Source organism: Strigops habroptila, chromosome 1, assembly GCF_004027225.2.
Source record: "Strigops habroptila isolate Jane chromosome 1, bStrHab1.2.pri, whole genome shotgun sequence".
In the NCBI taxonomy this organism is placed as follows: domain Eukaryota; kingdom Metazoa; phylum Chordata; class Aves; order Psittaciformes; family Psittacidae; genus Strigops; species Strigops habroptila.
In genome coordinates this window covers 44,381,444-44,401,234 of record NC_044277.2, presented here as the reverse complement: position 1 = coordinate 44,401,234, position 19,791 = coordinate 44,381,444, and the positions used below count along the sequence as shown (strand labels likewise).

Genomic DNA, 19,791 nt, shown 5'->3' with positions numbered 1-19,791 from the left:
CCTACTTCCAGGTGGTAAACTAAGCTCAGCCTGTCTGAGAGAACTGATGGTTTATATCCCAGTGTTCCTGAGAGACACATGCCAACAAAAGCATGTAATTTATTATCAAAAGCAAATGCTTGCAGCTTTTATGCCACTTTCTAAAAGAAAGTCTGAAGGGCTGGACTGATCTTTGGAATTCAGGCCAATTAAGCCAGAAGACTGGAAAAAGTATTAGCAGATTTATAAAATACTTCATACAACAGATGGAAAACAATAGTTGAAAAATTATTTTAATTACTCACCTCTCTCTCCTCTCAAGAAACTCAGCCATCATTATGTGAACAGCTCAGGGAAAACTGCTTGAGGAGGGCAGCAGCTTTCAGAAAATGAGCATAGTTTTGAATGGATTGACACAAAATTAGTTCCCTGTGCCTTACAGTGAGTCAGAGAGCAAGCCAACCTGGACTTGCCCAGCTCAAACACTAAGTGCAGAAGCGTAAAAGCATCTGATCTGTATTTCTGTAATTCTAATCTGTAACACTGGAAAATTAGTTATAAAACTAAGCTCCAACAGATGCAGTTTCTCCTCTATCCAACCATACCTCGGCCATAACTCCATGACCTCCAAACTTTTTTTTACTGTTTATGTCACTAATACAAGTCTGCCAGTTAAACCAGTTATTTACAGTAGCAGAGATGGGTTTTTACCCCCCTCAACAAGGATACACTATCAACTGGTCATTTCTGGCTGCTTAAAGGCCAACTGGTTGCATGTACACAGTGCAAAGCATTTTTCACAAACCAAGCCATTGGGCTGCTCGATTAAGAGAAGACAGTCAGTGAGGCATTGTAAACCACTAACCATACAGAGAAATTAAACTGATTGATCCTGTTTCTGTTCTTTAGTTCAATATCAGAAACGTGAACATTTAATGATTTAAATCTTTTAAATCTGAAAACTGATAAAGTAACATTTTCAAAGTACTTCCTTGTTTGTTCTCCACCAAAATTAACTCACCGATACTCAGTGTCAAAGATGCAAGAGAAACCTCAACTACAGCTGAAGTCAAGCATCAGGCATTTTTTTAGTCAGATAAGGACAAATCATACTGGTTTTGTTTAAAATATTGTCTGTAACCCTTCACGATCCATAAAATAAGACCATTGATAAAAATGGCAAGACTTGAAAAGCAACTTCACCAGCAATCTAGTTACACCACACATTGCCAATTTCTAGCAGCTTTTACTGCAGCACTAGGTCAAGTCTACCTAAATGGAGATCTCTGGTCTGGATCCATGCTGGAGATGAATTTCATTCAAACATTGAGAAGTTCAAGGCAAACAACAGAATTGTTTAGGTTGAAAAAGACCTTTAGAATCATCAAGTCCAACTGTTAACCCAGCAGTGCCAAGTCCACCACTAAACCATGTCCCTAAGTACCACATCTACACATGCCTCCAGGGATGGTGACTCAACCACTTCCCTGGGCAGACTGCTCCAATGCTTGATGACCCTTTTAATGAAGAAATTTTTCCTAATATTCAATCTAAACCTCCCTGGGACCAACTTGAAGCCATTTACTCTTTGCTTGCTACTTGAGAGAAGAAACTGATGTCCATCTCACTACAACCTCCTGCATTCTTGAGAAACTTCACTTCTGTTTTCCTGGTTTCTTGGGAAGCAAATGTATTCTTAGCTACAAATACAGAAAGCAGCATTTGATGGGCCCCAAATGCTGGGAGGTCTTGTGCTCAGCCTCCTGGGGAGTTGACCTTGACAGAACTACTCAACTGGCTTTCATAAAAGCAAACGAGCAGCCTTGATCTAGAGTGATCATTGCCAGATACACAACACTAAGCTGCAAATGTACACAATGGTTTAAAAAGGCAATTCCAGCATAAGTTATTATACCAATTGCATCTAGGCTGAAATTATTTCAGTGCCGTTTCAGATCAATTTGTAATATCCAGACATGTAGTACCTTGTTACTGAAGAGATACCAAAAATAATGGCAACAAGACATTCAAGGCAAAAAGGAGATGAGACTTCAGAGGTGTATACACTTTAGAAAGCCAAAGGAAGAACACTGCATTGCTTGGAAAAGGTATGCAGCCACATAATTAAAAATTTAATGTCAACTTGCTACTAAACCTAAGTGGATTTTCCAGTTTGTGGGTTAGGTTCATGCTAAAGTGGGTTTGATCTGGAAGCTGTCTGGCCCCCTTCCGCCACACCTCACTTTGCACTCAGTGGTGTCTGCTGGTGTCTCTGTTCTCCATCACACCCACTCCTTAGGTTCCCACATAGTTGGCACAAAACATTTCTGGACTACTGCACACCTTTTGTGCCTCCACTTATCAGAGCTGGCTGCACTGCATGCATGTAGCACTGAAATCTCACCCGAAAACCAGCTGTTCTAATTTGAAGATTCAAGCCTTTCAAGAATTATACAGAACTGTACAGGATTTTCAATTTAGACAGCCTGTGCCCCCTTACAGTGAGATCACTTATAGCAGTATGTGCTAGCACAGGTCTCTCTCAGCTCAAATACATACATGTTGTGCAGTCCTGAAGAGTAGTAGGACAGAGTAGGGCTGGGAGAGCGCGTCTGCTGTCGTGCAGGTTTGGCTGTACGAGGAGGGATGGAAGGACTGGTGGAGGACGGCTTTGAGCTCCGTGGTGGGACGGGAGGAGCATTCAGGAGCCTGCATTCCTCTTTTACCTGTACAAAAGAAGAACATGTAAGTAAGCAGGGAGAAAATCTGGGCAACAGCACCCTCAAACAGATGAAACACATCTGGTTCTGCCACCTTCTGTGAAAGGAAATCATTAAAATGGGAGGAGAAGAGAAAAATGATGCTAAGTATATACACATGCAACAGTATGTGGCTGTCATAAGGAAGTCCAAAAGAAGGCTTTGCTACCAGTAGAGCTACTAGCGATCTTTTTTAGGGTGCTTCTCAGGGGTTTGATATCCACTCATTTAAACAGTGGCAGCAATAAAATGATGTAAAAGAACCTTTCAGTAACATACAAAATCAGACAGACCGTTCCAGATCCTTTACATTTGGTAAGGAGCAATTAATTAGGATGAAGCTTCATTAGCATTGTTTATTTAGAGGTAATAAACCAAGCTTATGTAATGAAAAGATCTCAACAGACTTTGATGTTTCCTGACAACTTCACCAGTGGTACTCAGCCATCCAGCTCTAGGATAATTCCCAGCCTTCCTCCCCCAGGAATAGCACACGTATCTCCTATTTACCAGATGCTGGAATTCACACCTGGAGCTTCAGTCCTGTAGCTGGCAAAGCAGTCCAGGATGAGGTTAACTAAAAATCATACAAGCTGAAAGGTGTGGGCAGAAGAGCTTGTTCAAATCCTGCACCCAGCCAACAGGTCTAGGTCTACTTTTCGCGGCCAGCCAACTCTGCAGCTTAAAGCACATGACTGTAGCACTGCTTATCTGAAATTAAGCCTGATCTGCCTAGGAAGAAGCAAAACATCAGGATCCATCCCCATAGAAGAAATGGAATGGCAAAAACTATGAAATTAAGACCTTAATCTCATCAGTACATATTTGGGAGAGCAACTTTATTTAGCAGGGCTAGAGGTGAGGAAGGCTACTGAGAACTAGTCTGCCACACAGGATTTTTCAGGACGCACACCTTCCCCCAGGCAGGAAGAGACTTCTATGTTCTTCTCATCTGAAACAGTCTTAGATGCACCAGAAAAGGGAAATTCTCTTTGTGTTTGGAAGCTATAGTTTATTCTTAAATTTAGCGACACTGCAGAACTAAAAGTTATCTTACCAGTTCTGCAACACATAACTACCAATAACGTGATTTAATTTATTTAAAACCAAAATAAATGTGGAACCTTTTGCAATCCACTTCAGTACTTTCAAAAATGCAACAACCCATTTAGTACTTTTGTGAAATGGAAAATTGGGGGCTAGGACATTGTAGGACATTTTTTTCCTAATTCAAAACAAGTCAAAATTACAGGAAATGCCCAACAGCATAAAACACTGAAATAAATCTTGCTCTAAGAGTTCTTATTTGCTCTTTCAAGGAGGAAAAAAAAAAAAAAGAGGAAGAATCAACTTTATTCATGTTTGTCATTGAATTCACGCATAAAACTCTTCAACCATTTTAGTGCTGTGCCCCAAGGATGCCTAAGGACTTTCTAATTCTTTTCCCCCCAAGTCAGACTAGGCAAACTTAATACTGCATCCCCTTGAATATACACTCATGGGGTTAGAGAGATCATTCAGGGGAGCTCTTGGTGCACAGCAGATGGTCAAGGGCTTAAAGGGATTCTTTCCTGGGAAGACTGCTGGCATACAAAGGTGCTGGCATAACAAACTATGTCAAGCTCCCTTGCTGACCTAGATTGCAGATCAGAACAAGCCCATAAATAATACTGGTTTGCAGTCCCAGTTGGTCCCTGTCACAAGACCGCGATTACAGTTGCCAGACACGGCCCTCTGGAAACCCAGCAGAGGAATAAACAGGAGAGATTTTGCAGATTAAACTGACAAGGGCCAGGGGAAAGTTAAGAGGGGAGCTACGCTCACTAGGTCCAAGAGAACAGCAATGAAATAGAGAGGTAGAGAAGAGCCATGGTGCGACATGACAATCACCTCGATGGCTGCTGCTCTTAGGAAATATTCTTTCACCCAGAAGCACTGGATGCCATACAGCTGCCAGGCACAGATAAAGTGCATTTGCACTGCATGTCCCAGGACTTTCATTATTCACTGTCTATGCTCTCCCACGCTCCAACACTCCTTTCTGTGACCTTGGTATGATGACCTCTTTCTGGTGATGTGAGGTGCTACGTTGATTTAAAGACCTCTGCTCCTTCTCCTTGGTGCTGTCCTGAGCACCGCCAGAACCACTGGACCCTGTCACTCCTGAATCTGGGCATTGTAGTGACCACTTCTGAGGTCGTTCGGATGAAACCCGCCCCCTGGCTGGCACAATCATGAGCGTAATGCTCCTTGCCAACAGGAGCCTGAACTTCCAGCATGCTCCATCAGGGACTTGCCTTAAATCAATCAGGAAAACAGCCTTTGATTTTATGCAAATGAGTGGTAGGGGACTGAAGCAATCTCTACTTTACAGGCCTTAATTCAGAGGTCATTCCCCCCCCCCCATCCTTCTGCCTTTCAAGCTACTTCGATTTTCTGACAGGTATTTACAAAACACTCGTGATATATCAGAATGCTTCATCCTGCCAGAGAAAAGGAAACCAGAACAGCTTCTGAAATACCCAAATGTCCTTCTCCCTCCTGCAAGCAGCTCCTGTACACACATTTTAAATTTAGTGCATGCAAAAATACAATTGCCAGCCAATCTTTATACAGAATGGCTATGGAATACCATTCTAGGGGGAGTGATGACTAAACCGCATGTTCATCAGCCACTCCTGAGATCTACTTATTCTATAAATACCCTACATGGAAACCATACAAACATCTCCTTGGCCCCAGCCCACTGATGAATTCAGTAGGTCACTGATACTCATTCCAAAGCTGTTCCAGGAAGCCACAAAACTGAGTCTAAATTATTATCATCTACGGAGACGTAGGGTTTTTATTCTGTTTTAGTTTTTATGGGGTTACGTCCCTTGCCCACTTCTAAATGGAAGCTAATATCTTTAACAGATACATGCTACATGGCTTGAAAGCAATACTGAAATTGCTGACAGCACTCACACATTACCTCAGTAATGTAAGACACACACGGCAAAACTGTTGTTTTTCAAAATGACCTTAAAAGACAACGCATGTATCTTTCCCAAACACCACACTGCTGCCCCCAGAAGGGAGGCATGAGGTTTCCCCCAGTGTAAGGGTCCACACTAATGCTCCACTGTTGCTCCATAGCTCTCCCAGTATCCCATCACCCATGCCTCAGCCATGACATTGAGACACCCATGCCACAGCCATAACCCAGGGGGCCAGCACCCCCCTGCCCAAGGGCTGCCCTCACCCTGCTGTAGGGCAGCATTCCTCCCTGACCCCCCCTCGCCCTCCTACCCGCTCCCTGGCACTAGCTCCAGCTCTCCTTTGACCCTGCGCTGAAGCAGTTCAGCTCACAGAAATCAGCAGGAAACTAATCATTTTGCAGATCCAGACCTGGCTGCCTGCCCGAGTGCCAGAGCCAGCACAAAAGAGGAGCCAAGACCATGTGGCTGGGAAAGGAGGAGGAGAAGGAGGAGGAGGGTAGGACCAGCCCCACGCCAGTTTACATCAGCGTAGGCTGCCAGGGAACTTCATCCCGATATGGTGCTGCTGGGCACTTGGCCAAAGGAGTCTGGACAAAGCATCGGTGCATACCTGACCTCACAGCCTAGGAAGTGCTCTCGGGTTCCCGCACTTAGACATTATATATAAACACTCTTTGCTATGAAGATGTAATGTCTTGACTTTCCTGTCTTTGCTGAAGCTGCTGCAGCTGCTTTTTGGGGAAGTTCTGGCAGCACAAAGGGCTGCAGTTATGCATTTTGTGCCTGCACTGGCATTCTCCTCTCCTCTTATCAACCACCACAACTCCTGCACAGCCTGGCCAGGGGATCCCCACGGCAATTCGCTGCAGACTAACCCAGCACAAAACCATATAACTTAGCTTTCAACCAGATTGAGACCTGGCTCATGGTGGAAAGGCTCCAGCCAACACTGCTGGACTGTTAGAAGGCAATAAGAAAGGGATGGCATCACCGTGGTTTGCTGCAGTTCGGTCTTAGACTAGTTTCAGCTTACTGTGCAGCCATGCTCTTGAAATACTGTAGGACTTGCAAATGGAATGATATTTTTTAAATTTAAGTTCCAGCAAAAAACCTGCAAAACTGATTTGTTAAATAATAATATCCACCAAGACTTACGTGACACAAGAACGTATCACTTAAATTCTGCTAAAGAGTCTGAAAAACTCTTTCCTGGGGGAATTTTTCATTTTTCCTTTCTTTTTTTAAAAAATAATGTTTAGGACCATGTCAAGAGACCATGTAATGAATGGATTTTCCACCCAGTCCACATAAGCTCCTGTTGATAAAACATATTTGTATTTGTGCCTCTGAAATCTCCATGACATTTCAGGATTGGAGAAGTGATTTCTCTCCTGAGTATTCATTAGAAACCCTAGGACAGGAAACGTGCTTTGTTTAAAACTGACTCCCCTAGAAGGGTCGTTTATCAACTCTACAGAGTTCCTATTTAAACATATTTTCTGTCACTAAGCAGTACAGAACGATTAGCTCAGGCTTGGTTTGATAAAGTTTCCTTGAGGAAAATGACAATATTCTTCAAAATCAGCCATAAACTCCTAACAGAGAAGACAATCTCATTAACAAACACTTCAAATCCATAAAAATTCTAGCTGTCCTCATTATCAGGGCCTGTTAATTGAAGATGCACACACTAAGGTGATCCGAGGCTGTTCTAAGTGGCATCATGCCCCACACACTTTGGCTCATATTTGGAAAATATGAGAAAACATGGAGAGATGATGTGGACAGCAAGGGAAGGAAGTGACCTAGCAATTCTTAGACCTTGTTTGTATGAGCAAGAAAACCCAATAAATATCACATGAAAGTATCAGGATTAAGACACAAGATCAACTGTATTAAATATACTTAGGTGACTTTTTGGAAATGACTTACACTTGGAAGGAAACTAGTTGAAGTTGCACATCTCACGATGTCTTATTGTTTTCTTGCCCTTCACATCCACACCACCTCCCCCTCGCCCAAGTCTTCACTAAAATAAAAACCAATTCCCAAGCAAGCTTTTCACCAGCTAATTAAAAAAAAAAAAAAAAAGAAAGAAACCAACACAAATAACCCTGACTTACTGCTTCTGATTTGGGAGGCACTGGAGGTGGAGGTAGGGAAACATCTGAAGACTTTGTGGTTGCTCCAACAGTTGCAGGCACAGGAAGAGATGCGGTACCACACTTTGATCGGAAAGACCCTCTGTAGTTGTCACATTTGTTCTTCTCACTTAGCGAGCGAGTGAGAGGCTGGTCACCAGCCTTTCCAGACCCTTGGTCCAACCACAGCTCTTCGTAAGGAAGTTCTGGTTTAGTAGGCAGAAACATTGATTCTTCGCTAACTTCAGGGAAAAGGTAATCGCTGCTACTGTCACCAGACTCCTGGTACTGAAGAGCATCATGAGAGAACAGGGCCCACTCGTTACACAAGTCCCTGCAGCCATGGAGGTTCACTTCACTATTCCCATGCAAGTTGTTTCCATAGACACACACCGAAAGCCGGTGGAAGGACTGCGTAAGCTCGTCCCGTGCGTAGCTGAGGGAGTTGGGCACGTGGCTGTGCCCCGTGCATCGGCTCTTCTTCGGGCTCTTGCAGTCTTCGTTCCAGTCAGTTTTCACATCTCGCACGGCACGGGAATACTCATCTATGTCAAACTGTTCCTGGCATATATTAAACCAATGCTGGATGAGGGATTCGTGCCACAGCTCCCCCTTTACCAGGCTGTCAGGTAGAATAAATTTCGGAAGCGACAAGTGCAACGGAAAATGCATGGGAATAATTTTGTTGCCACGAAGCACACAACAAACCACCACAGTCTTGGTTTGAATGTTGACAAACTTGTACCTGTGCCCTTCACGGATAAAATGCAGGTCATAAGGGTTTCTTGGTGTAGGACTTGGCACAGTCACGTTAACGGGCAGCCTGGTTTTTTCTACTATATTGCGAATCGTGTGCTCACCTTCTTGCATCTGCACCTCCAGCGGGCTGCGGGTGCTGAACTTGCCCTTACACTGGAAGGGGAGACTGATGCTTTCGTTGGTCCTGTGGTTCATGCAGATGAGGCAGGGCATTTTGCCTCTGCCTAGCTTACTAATTGAATTAAGCTTCCCGATTTTTTTGAAGATGGTGTTGAATCGTGACTTCTCCTTAGAAGATTTTGCATAAAGGATTTCTGCTTGCCCCATTAAAGTGAGCTCATCCCCGGTACTAAGGGTAATGTTGTAAACCTCAGTGTCTTCATTGCATTCACCTGAAGCCACCTGCAAAACAATAATAAAAAAATTTGGTTTTCCTTGCTGAAGATAATACTTCACATCATATTAAATCTATTGAAACTGAACTTACAAGGCTATCTATCGAGAGAAACTGAACTAACTTTATTTGGACAGCTGAGTAGTCAAGCACAAGGTGTTTAACCTGAAGCTCGGCCAAGCAATCTTTTTTATTGTTCTGCATGTTCCTGCATCTTACCAAAGGGGAAACAGTCCCATGAAACTGCTAAAGAAGGCATGAGACCAAACATAACCAATTTTTAAGTAAAGGACATTCAAATAGCCACTTGTGCCATACAGCTATCACAGAGCATGTTTGGATTCCCTTGGGTATCATTTTTCCCATGCCCTTGGTTTTTGCTGTTTGCTAGAACTTATTTGCCAGGCTCTTGAGGGAAGCAAACTTCTTCCCATCTTCCGCTCCCTGAGGAGCAAAAAAGGTGATCTCATCAGTAAGGATGAAGCATATCCCTTTGATAGAATCTCTTCCAGGCTAGGGGAAATGACAGATGACATCTATTCCCTGAAGGAGAAGTCAAGAATATTGGTCTATCCCATACGCTTAACTCCCCCTCTGCTTTGCTCTCCTAGTCATAGACTTCCTTCCTCATTTTTTGATCATAATTGCAATTTAAGAGATTAAACAACATATGTGCAGCCATGTGTGTGCTCTTCTAGTATGGAAATGGTACTGGAAAGAGAGAGAGAGAAAAAAAAAAAGGCAAACCAGATGTCTGAGGCTCATTTGCTCCTGAAGTTATTTCCTTAAGACTGGAACAGCTCTTTATAGACAGGGTTGCTCTGCTCCATATTCAAGTGGTTTAATGTGAAAAGCCTTTTTCAGGGACCTAACAGAAGCCACCCAGCTCTTCCTCAGCAGCCGATACCTACTCATAAAGGAAGGTGCATCAGATAAACACTACCGGCCTGTTACAGAGCATTTCATTTGGAAATATTTAACATATTAAAGAAATTGCAAATGAAAATATATGCTGAAATCGTATATCCCTTCCTCACCTTGGCAACCCCTGAAGACTTCATAAAGGTATGTGAAGTTCAAATTCTGGGCTCCAAACTTGGGTACTGTTACAGAAGAGCCATTGCATGAAATCAAGGCTGTAATTCCAATCAGTTAATAGCCAAGAAGCTCTGTGAACAACGCTTCCTCTTGTAAGATGTGATCTGCAATTCACCCCTATTTGTGAAGTTGTGATTTACTTCTGCAAGCCTTTCAGAGCAAATGCACAGGCAGCTCAGCACCGCCTTAGCACTTCAGTCCCAAGGCTTCCAGAGAGGAAGTCATTCAAGCCTGAATTATCTAAACAAACACTAATTGGTCTAACCCAGGAAACTACTAGGATTTATGGTACGTAATACTCATTCACAATTCACACCACTGGCCAAACAGCATTTTGAAACACCGCGACATCAAAGGAAAGCACCCTGTGTTTTTGCTGATAACACTGGTGTGATGCTCATTGCTGGTTTCTCCTCAAAAGCACCACAGATCGCTGCTTTTGAGCTGCAGCCTTCGGTGGAGCTGTTAAGGGCTGAGGACACACAGGGCTCTGTGCATGTACCATTCCATCTCCCCTTCTCTCTCTGAGAGGGCTTGTACTGCAATAGCATTGTTTTCTACCATCAACGAGTCCCCACAAATGGCTTCTCTGGACAATGCCAGCTACGCTGTCAGATACTTTCACTTGTGACAGTACAAGTTCTCGCTTCCTGCAGGGCGCTGGCCAGAGCAAAGGAAGTGTCACAATCTATGGCTGTGGGAGCTCCTGCTCCGCCAACTTGCAGTTCCCTGGTGGCTCACAAACAAACAAGGCACTGTAGAAGGAAATGGTGGGTCAGATGTGAAGCCACAGAGGTAACTAGCTGGCTGAGCTTCAAAATGCAGGTCTTGCGAAGCAGCTGCTTATTCATGGCATCCATTTCAACCAGCCAAATAGCAAATGGATGCTTAAATTCAACAGGCATGTTCAAAGATACAATTATTCTCAATTAAAAATTCTGGAAAACATGCTTTCATTTTTTTTTTTTTATAATATAGTCACAGATAAAATAAAGCTGAATTTTACTGTGCTGGAACAAAAGAAAAATCATGCCACATTTCTAGTTTGGCCCTCTGAGAAAAATACTGTTCTGTATTCTTCCTTCTGAACAAAAATATAAGGTACCAGCTGCTGTTCAAATTTGTAATAAAAAAAGGGAAAAAATGAAATAAAAAGTCTAAGACTACACAACTTGTATCCCTATCCACAAAATGCTGCTATGGAGATGTTAAGGCTGCTGGTTCACCTCAGCAGGCTAAGTATATTTTAAAATTTAAGTTCTGAAAGTCAAGAAAGCTAACTTCTCTCTTCTTGTGTTAGGTAATTCATTCAGCATCACATGCTGATTAACATTATCAAGCATACACAGTAGATAAATATGTGTTCCAGGATATTAGCAATAAACATATACCAAACATATATATATATCTCTCAGTACGTATTGTATCATACATAGCAACGCACAGGTATCTCTACGTTTTTGTTTCTCAGATTACATAGCTACATGCTCTTTACTTTGTTCTTGTAGCAAAGAGCTATGAAAATCAAACTTGCTCTGTCCTGTCCACTCAAACATTTCACTTTATCAGTGGCCACAAAACTTACAAAAACATCAATAAGGGACCATGGATATTAGAATAGGACATCGGGTCAGGCTTGTAGAATCCTCCAGGCTGGACATGACTCCCAGAATCATCTAGTCCAACCTGCTCTTCAAAGCAGGTGCAGTTATGGCAGGCTGTTCAGGGCCCTGCCCAGTAAAATTTTTAGTTTCTCCAAAGATGGAGAATGGAGAACCCCCATTTTCTCTGGGCAACCTCTTCTTGTGTTCAACCACCCTTGTGTTAGGTTTTTGGGGTTTTTTTCTTATATTGGAGCAGAATTCTCATGTTCCATCTTCTGCCTTTTCTGTCTTGTCCTCCCATTGGGCACCTCAGATGAGTGAGTCTGTCTTCTTTATACCTTTCCATTAAGTAGGTAGCACAGCAGAGAGATCTCCCCTCAGCCTTCTCAAGGCTGAACAAACCCAGCTGTCCCTGCCTCTCCTAATACATACTTTGCTAAAGCCCCTTGACCATCTTGATATATCGGACTTGGTCCCACATATGAATTCCTTGTATTAGGAGGTTATTGGAAAAAGGCTGTTTCCAAAACTGGAAGCGATACTCCAGCTGTAGCATCACAAGTGCTGATGTGGAATAATCAGAATCCTTGACTTGCGGGCTGCACTCTGGTTTATACAGCCTCATATGCTGTTGGCTACCTTTGTTACACCACCAGTGCTGTCTACTGGGTACCCCTCAGACTTTTTCCACAGACTCACTTTCAGCCTGTTGCAGAGCTTATGGCATCTCAAGTGCTGGGCTTGCACCTGCCTTTGGTCCCCCCATCAGCCCAGGAATCAGTCAAGCACAGCAGCTCTTCAGAATAGATTTGATTAATGTCAAATAGTACACTTCCAGACAACATGACCTGCGAGAAAGTGCTTATCATAGATTATTCCTAAAAGGTAGAAGGGGTAACACCACACCAGACTCCGCTCCCTCTACTCTCCATGCTCCAAGCACTGACCCTGCAGGATGTGCACCTTCAAGCACCCCATGCTCCTTTATGCCCCTGCTGAGAACATGCCCCATGCACCCTCTGTTTCTTGCTATGCAATCACTGGCAGGGTGTAGCAGAGCCCTAGGCTATTTCAGACACTTGGACCTGCTAGTGGCATGTGCCAGCCCACACACATGACACAGCATATCACCAGTATATGACAGGAGAAGACAGCAGTGCACTATCAGAATGGCAGAATTAAGGTAGTTCAGAACACAGGCTGACACAGAAATAACCACGTATTTTTTGTGGCAAACTGTTGGGATCTCCTCATAATTCTGGAAAACAGGTAATGATACAGAAGGCAGAAAGCACTTGAGAAGCCTTCTTTCAGCTGCATAACATACCTGGGAAGGCTGACGTTGCATTCCCAGTGTGTCTCTGCTCTGCCCCACACATTCGGCTCACTGCCTGCCTCCTCCTTTGCCCACATCCAAGCAATGCTCTTGTCTCCTTTGGGACTTCTGCTAGGTTTGGTTTCCAACCTTCAGGTGTGAAGACCTTGCAACTGCTAGGAAGCTGAGACTAGCTGAAGGAATGAGGGTAAGGAAGGCAGGACTATACGTTTTCCTCAAACACCTCCATAGAGGGATTATGCCCTCATGGTTGTGTGTTTGTGTGTGTGTCCGTCCCTCCACACATCTTTTTAAAACAGGAATTCTTTGCTGGACAATTCCAGTGCTGCACCTTGCAGCAGAAACTACCTAAAGAACCTGTATCCTTCCATTCCAACACTCCAGTCATAGAGCCATGCCACCATGATACCAATAAGATCATAGCCCTGCAGGTGTGCACGTGTCTCTAACTCTTGTTTACTTCCCATGCTATGTGCTTTTCACAGAGGCAGTTAAGTTGGGCCCCCAGTGAAGCCAACTTACCTGGCTGGAGTGCCAGGAATTCATTCCTTTGTGCTGCTCTTCAGATGCTCCTTTGCTGACCTGTGACCAGCTCAGCCACCTTCTGCAGGAGGTCCTCCGCTGGGGCACACCTTTGCAGGCAGCTCTGCTGCCTGTCCCTGCCCCAGGAGAAAGCTCTGGGCACCTGCTGCAGCCTCTCCCTGCAGCAGCTCCGCCTGGGTGGAGGCATCAGCCACCGCTGGGGTAGATGGTGCAGACCCCCCAGCCCGAGCTGCAGCCTTTGCCCTGAGAGAAGTGCCCACAACTCTGCCTTGAGGGTCAGGCAGGAACAGTGCCCTTGACCTGTGCAGATGGTCACAGAATGGTGTCTGGTTGATGGGTCATGTGGACTTCAGTCTCTCCACTCATCCACTCCAAAGCCATCTAGAAATCACTGGTAGATGTTTGAACTGAACAAATCCTCATGCAGAGGACCCCCAGAATCAGAACCTACTCCATGCTGCACTTACCCTTCACCTCCCTACTGCTAGATGTTCCTCCATACTATCTGTTCCCTGCTGATGCCAGGATGCTGACCAGAAGGGTTACTGGCTTACAGACACCTTACCAAACACACTGCAAAACCGCAGTGGGTTAAATCACTATAGTGTTTCAAATTTAAAGACTCCTGCAATTCAATAACATTCAGAAGCAAATTATATCTACTGCAGAAGACAGGCATCAGAACAGTGATGAATGATTATTTAGGAAACATGTTCTTTTGGGAAAGCTCAAGTATATTGTTTCTTTAGCTTAAGAAACAGTTAACTCAGAAAAATAGATTTTGATAACACCTGAGTCAATATTCTATCTTGGACTCCAACTGTTCTAATCTATTAGAGTTTGAAGTAGAAGTCTTTAATCACTTGGACACATATGAAGTCCTTATAAAAATGATCTGTGGCTTTATATTGTGTGTTATACCTTCTAGTTTTTATCAGAGTAATGCAAGCATTGCATTCACCTTTAAAATTCAGTTAGGATTTTTATTTTTGGTAGCTCTTTTTAACAGTGAGGTCTCTCATTCGTAAGTTACTGAACATGGTTTGTACTATTAAAGCCAAGGGACCAATCATAGCACTGGATATAAAACATAATTTTTTACAGGTCACAAAAAACGGATAAAAATTTTTCAAATATAAAACAAAGGGTCTTCACAAAAAAATAAGCAATTTTATCCAAGGAAGTTGACAAAATTCAGTGAGACAGTGTCCCAGTTTTCTTTTATAAACATCTGCCTCCCAAGACAGAGAATCAGCAAGTACAACTCTTCATGTTAGTATACGCTCATTTCCCTTTCAGCTGAGAAGGACTTCACCCTGATTGCTGCATTAAAAGCTGTCTTCAGTGCTGTTTAAGGAGAAGAAAGTTGCTATTGCAGAGTTTAAAAATGCCAGTGTAGGTTACAACCTTATATATTCAGAGCAGCCCTGTGGAGAAGGACTTGGGGGTGTTGGTTGACGAGAAGCTTAACATGAGCTGGCAGCGTGTGCTTGCAGCCCAGAAAGCCAACTGTATCCTGGGGTTGCATCAAAAGAAGCGTGACCAGCAGGTCGAAGGAGGTGATCCTGCCCCTCTACTCTGCTCTTGTGAGACCTCACTTGGAGTACTGTGTACAGTTCTGGTGTCCTCAACATAAAAAGGACATGGAGCTGTTGGAGCGAGTCCAGAGGAGGGCCACGAGGATGATAAGGGGGATGGAGCACCTCCTGCATGAAGACAGGCTGAGAGAGTTGGGGCTGTTCAGCCTGGAGAAGAGAAGGCTGCGTGGAGACCTCATAGCAGCCTTCCAGTGTCTGAAGGGGGCCTATAAGGATGCTGGGGAGGGACTCTTCCTTAGGGACTGTAGTGGTAGAACAAGGGGTAATGGGTTCAAACTTAAACAAGGGAAGTTTAGATTAGATATAAGGAAGAAGTTCTTTCCAGTGAGGGTGGTGAAGCACTGGAATGGGTTGCCCAGGGAGGTTGTGGATGCTCCATCCCAGGCGGTGTTCAAGGCCACGCTGGACAGAGCCTTGGACCACGTGGTTTAGTGCAAGGTGTCCCTGCCCATGGCAGGGGGGTTGGAACTAGATGATCTTAAGGTCCTTTCCAACCCTTACTATTCTATGAATCTATGATATATGTGCTTTTTGGAAACTTAGGGCAAGTTTATCAGAGCAAATAGAATTACAATCAAGTCAGGAAATCCATTTTGCTTTACTGTACTGCATTAACGTGTCAAAAAGGAAAAAGTTTTCATTATAGATTTATTTCTGCCAAAATGCACACTGTATGGGCCAACACAGTTAAGCCACTGTGAAAAGAGGATTACCTTAAAAAAAAATAAACAAATCAAGTATCACAAGTTCACACCAGCCACACAATGTCTTTGATAGGAAAGAAAAGAATCATTACAGGGCTAATTAACTAATCCACCTCTCCATCCTTGAAAGGCTCTGCAAAACAGCTTCACAGCCTCTTCGGTGAGGCTGAGTGATATCTTCAGGACAAAAATTATACCCCCAGGACAAAAATTATACCCCCAGGACAAAAATGATATCCTGGAAGATTTGAAGGGTCCTGCAACATTAAGTGTGCTGTTTTCTAGAGTACAGGAAATCATGGCTTGCTCAATCTTCAATCTATCACACATAGATAGATTGCTGTTTGGAAGAGAACATTTTGTGAATTGTCCTCGGTATGACATGGGGGTTTTGTTCCTAGTTTTCTTTTAAGCCTTAATACAAATAGCTTCCTGGGTATTTGTACAGACTGCCATCTGTATGGGACCAGAGAGTCGACTGCAGAAATCTACTGCTGTTGCTTCAGCAAAAGCTCAGCCCTGGGGTAGCTCAACTTTCTTAATATTTTTCTTCCTAGCATAGAGAATCAAAAAAATCCTCATCTTTGTAGTGTAATGTTGTTACATAAAATTCTCTGCAATTATGCACTGAATATTAATACAAAAAAAGGTTATTATCTATCTGGTCAGCGAAGATGGAATGCCTCCAATTTTCAGTTAGGAACAGATTAAATACCTATGGACTGAGTGAAACTAGATTATCTCCAGAACACTCTAAATTGCTGTGTAGATGCTGGCAGCCACCAGGAACCTGAGGCAACTGACTGGGTGTCCAAACAGAGTCCTGATACATACACATGTCCAAAAAAGTTACCAAAGTTGGTTTAGCCATTACAGAAGTTTGGTTTAATAGAAGATTTTTGTTTGCTATGCTGCGAAAAGTGACTCCAACTTCTACTCCCAGCTCTACTTGATGGCATGTGTTACAGCTCTCCTTCAAACACCAGGCAGGTCCCAAAGCCCCTGCCTCAGCGCACTGCCCAGAAAGCTTGCCTAATTGGAAAAAAAACCCCAACAAAACAAGCAGCCTTCCAGTATCCAAAGGGGGCCTCCAAGAAATCTGGAGATGGACTTTTTATAAGAGTATTGATAGGGCAAGGGGGAATGGATTTAAACTGGAAGTGGATAGATTTACATTAGATATTGGGAAGTTCTTTCCTGTGAGGCTGGTGAGACACTGGCACAGGTGCCCGGAGAAGCTGTGGCTGCCCCATCCCTGGCAGTGTTCAAGACCAGGCTGAATGGAGCTTTGATCAGCCTGGCCTAGTGGAAGGTGTCCCTGCCCATGGCAGGGGGGTTAAACTAGATGGCCTTTAAGGTCCCTTCCAACCCAAACCATTCTATGATCCTATGAAGAAAACCGAGGGGAAGGAAGGAAGGGAGACCCATCTCACCCTCCCAGGATAAGGTGGTTTATCTTTCCCTTTAGCAGCTAATATGCAAAGTGAAAAAAAAGTAACGCCCTTGGAAAAGATCCCACAGCCCGTCACAGCAAGAAGGCAGTTTGCTGAACAGCAGCACTACCTGTAAAATCCTACCAGAGCAGCAAAAGATTTACACCAGGGAGCAATGTTTGCACCAAGCTGAACAATAACCATGGCATATTGGCACATGCAGGTAGAACTCAACGAGCACAGACAAAATCACGCAGTGACTGCCTGCCTGCCTGATGGCACCTTGTAACTCTACAGGCTCTTTCTTCAAAGAATATCCATGAAAGACTTAAGTGTTTGGAACAAGAAAGAATTCCCAGACTTCAGAGTTACTCCTCATCTTAAATGCTTCATCAGATATTTCAGGCTTTTTTTTTTTTTTTTTCTTTTTACATCAGATTAGCTACCTTCTGTTATTCTCTTCTGAATTTAAATGGCAACGCTGCATTGGACAGAGATCAACTTACTTAGTATTCCACCCTTGCTCTTATCAGTTTGACAGGATCTCCCCTATATTAAAATTCTAGCATACATAATTCTCTTGCATGTAAAGGGTTCTTAAACACTTTAATAAATCCTGTTAAGTTCATTTATTTTTTGGAAGATGATAACCTTGGAATAGACTTCTATGAAACTGGAAAAACTGCCAAGAGAAACACTGCCAACTGTGTAAATAGGTTAAACCTGAATTATTATTACTGTTATTTACATTAAGGAGTATCACTATAACACCTTCTAAAAATGGATTTGATATCTAACGGTGAGCTGTGCTTATTTCTCAGTTTGCTAAATATGACAAAGAGTTTTAAGAACACTCATATTAAACTCAAGATATAACATTTACATTTAAATGAGCCTGCAGACAAATACTTTTCTCCCTATAAAGTCAAAGCTACACATTTTACTGTGCCACTCTCCTGATTTCGTAATTGATCAATTGAGAAATAATGGCACAGCACTGGATAAGGCTAGCAGTCCCATGGTAAGACTGATTTTCCTGGGTAGAAATGAAATTTTCTTGTTGTCTTGAGTTGCCCAACTACTTCCTAAACACACAAAAGTGTTCCAACTTTCTCATGTAGCCTTCATTCATGAAAGGCTCTGTTTTATGGGTTCAGGTTAATGAAGAGTATAAATGAAAACAACATATTGTCTTGAAAGGCATGAGCCTGTGTCACTAAATGAATTAACTGATGAACTCTCGCACTTACAGCTATCTTTAATCCTGTTACACACCTATAAAAATTGAGGACTACCTACCCCCAAATCTGGCAGTACAAGAAAGAGAAAAAGCCATTAAAAGGTTGTTATACAAAGCCCCACCTCACTACACAAACGACCAGGAAACTATACTGGTTTTGCACCAGCAGTGTCAACCAGTTTCCCCTGTAGGGAATACAATGTGGATCTGTGCCATTGCATCCCTGCTCTAGGATGGTCTTCTACCAGTCTTAAGTGGTGTATCAACTGAAGCAAACAGACAAGCTTGAAGACCACTCTGCTCTGCTGGCAGAGCTGACCTACCTTGTGTAGTGTCACACATTACAGGAAGGACAAGGAAGAACAAGTTCTGTCTTCACTGTTTCATGCCACTGCACTGACAGCACTGCTGTTTGGTGACAGCAAGCTCTTTTACACTCATGGGATTGCTGACCCTTTGATGAGCCCAAGAGGCATGCACATGCAAACACACATACACATGCACACTGAGAATAAGTCTCTTTTGTGTTTCTTTTTGTTTTACTCACAATGCTATTTAGCTGCAGTAATTTTGAGACAAGCAACCCCATCATTTCACCCTGTGTGCTCTCTGAGAATAAGGCTTTCTGGACAGGGATTTGAGCAGCTGCTCCTTAGCAGAGAATAAAATTCACACTGCTGGAGAGGGACGAGAAAAGGGGCAACAAACAACATTTGTTTAAAATTTGGCAGAAGCATCCTAATTAGATGAATTATTGGATGGATCATCAGCACTGCTCCCCAAAGTGCCATAGGACAGGAGAGCCCTTGGAGGACATGTTGATTTAAGACAGCAAAAATGATCCCAAAGAGCACCATCACTGAATGCAGAACACTAAAGGCTCGTTTGTCTCAAAAATCCCACTTCCCACACAGCACCATTGCTCACTTGCCATGTATATAAAGGTTGTAACAGTTAATCATTTAGACAGGGATAAATATTTATTCAGGGACTACCTTAACGTTGAATGTTATTTCCTCCATGACGTAAACTCGTTCAGGAAATGCTTTAGCCACCTCCTCCACACTGTTAAAATACTGCACTGGCTCCTTAATATCTCGGTCTTGTTCCAGCAGCTTAAATTGCCCTGAAAACAGATGATAAACAGAAGAGTTGTAAGATATTTATATTGGACAACTGTCACTGTGGCAACTGCTGGCTCAACTTCTTCACCATTTTGCTC

General features: G+C 43.2%; 1 protein-coding gene across 1 annotated transcript in view; it reads right to left on the bottom strand.

The window, feature by feature from the left end:
• GAREM1 (GRB2 associated regulator of MAPK1 subtype 1) overlaps positions 1-19,791 on the bottom strand; it is a 104,283-nt gene that overhangs the window by 7,199 nt on the left and 77,293 nt on the right. Inside the window, exons 3-5 of the mRNA XM_030502630.1 lie at positions 19,565-19,695; positions 7,843-9,021; positions 2,539-2,705 (exon numbers count right to left, since the gene is read on the bottom strand). Coding sequence (XP_030358490.1) covers positions 2,539-2,705; positions 7,843-9,021; positions 19,565-19,695 — 1,477 coding nt within the window. The remainder of the gene's footprint in view (positions 1-2,538; positions 2,706-7,842; positions 9,022-19,564; positions 19,696-19,791) is intronic.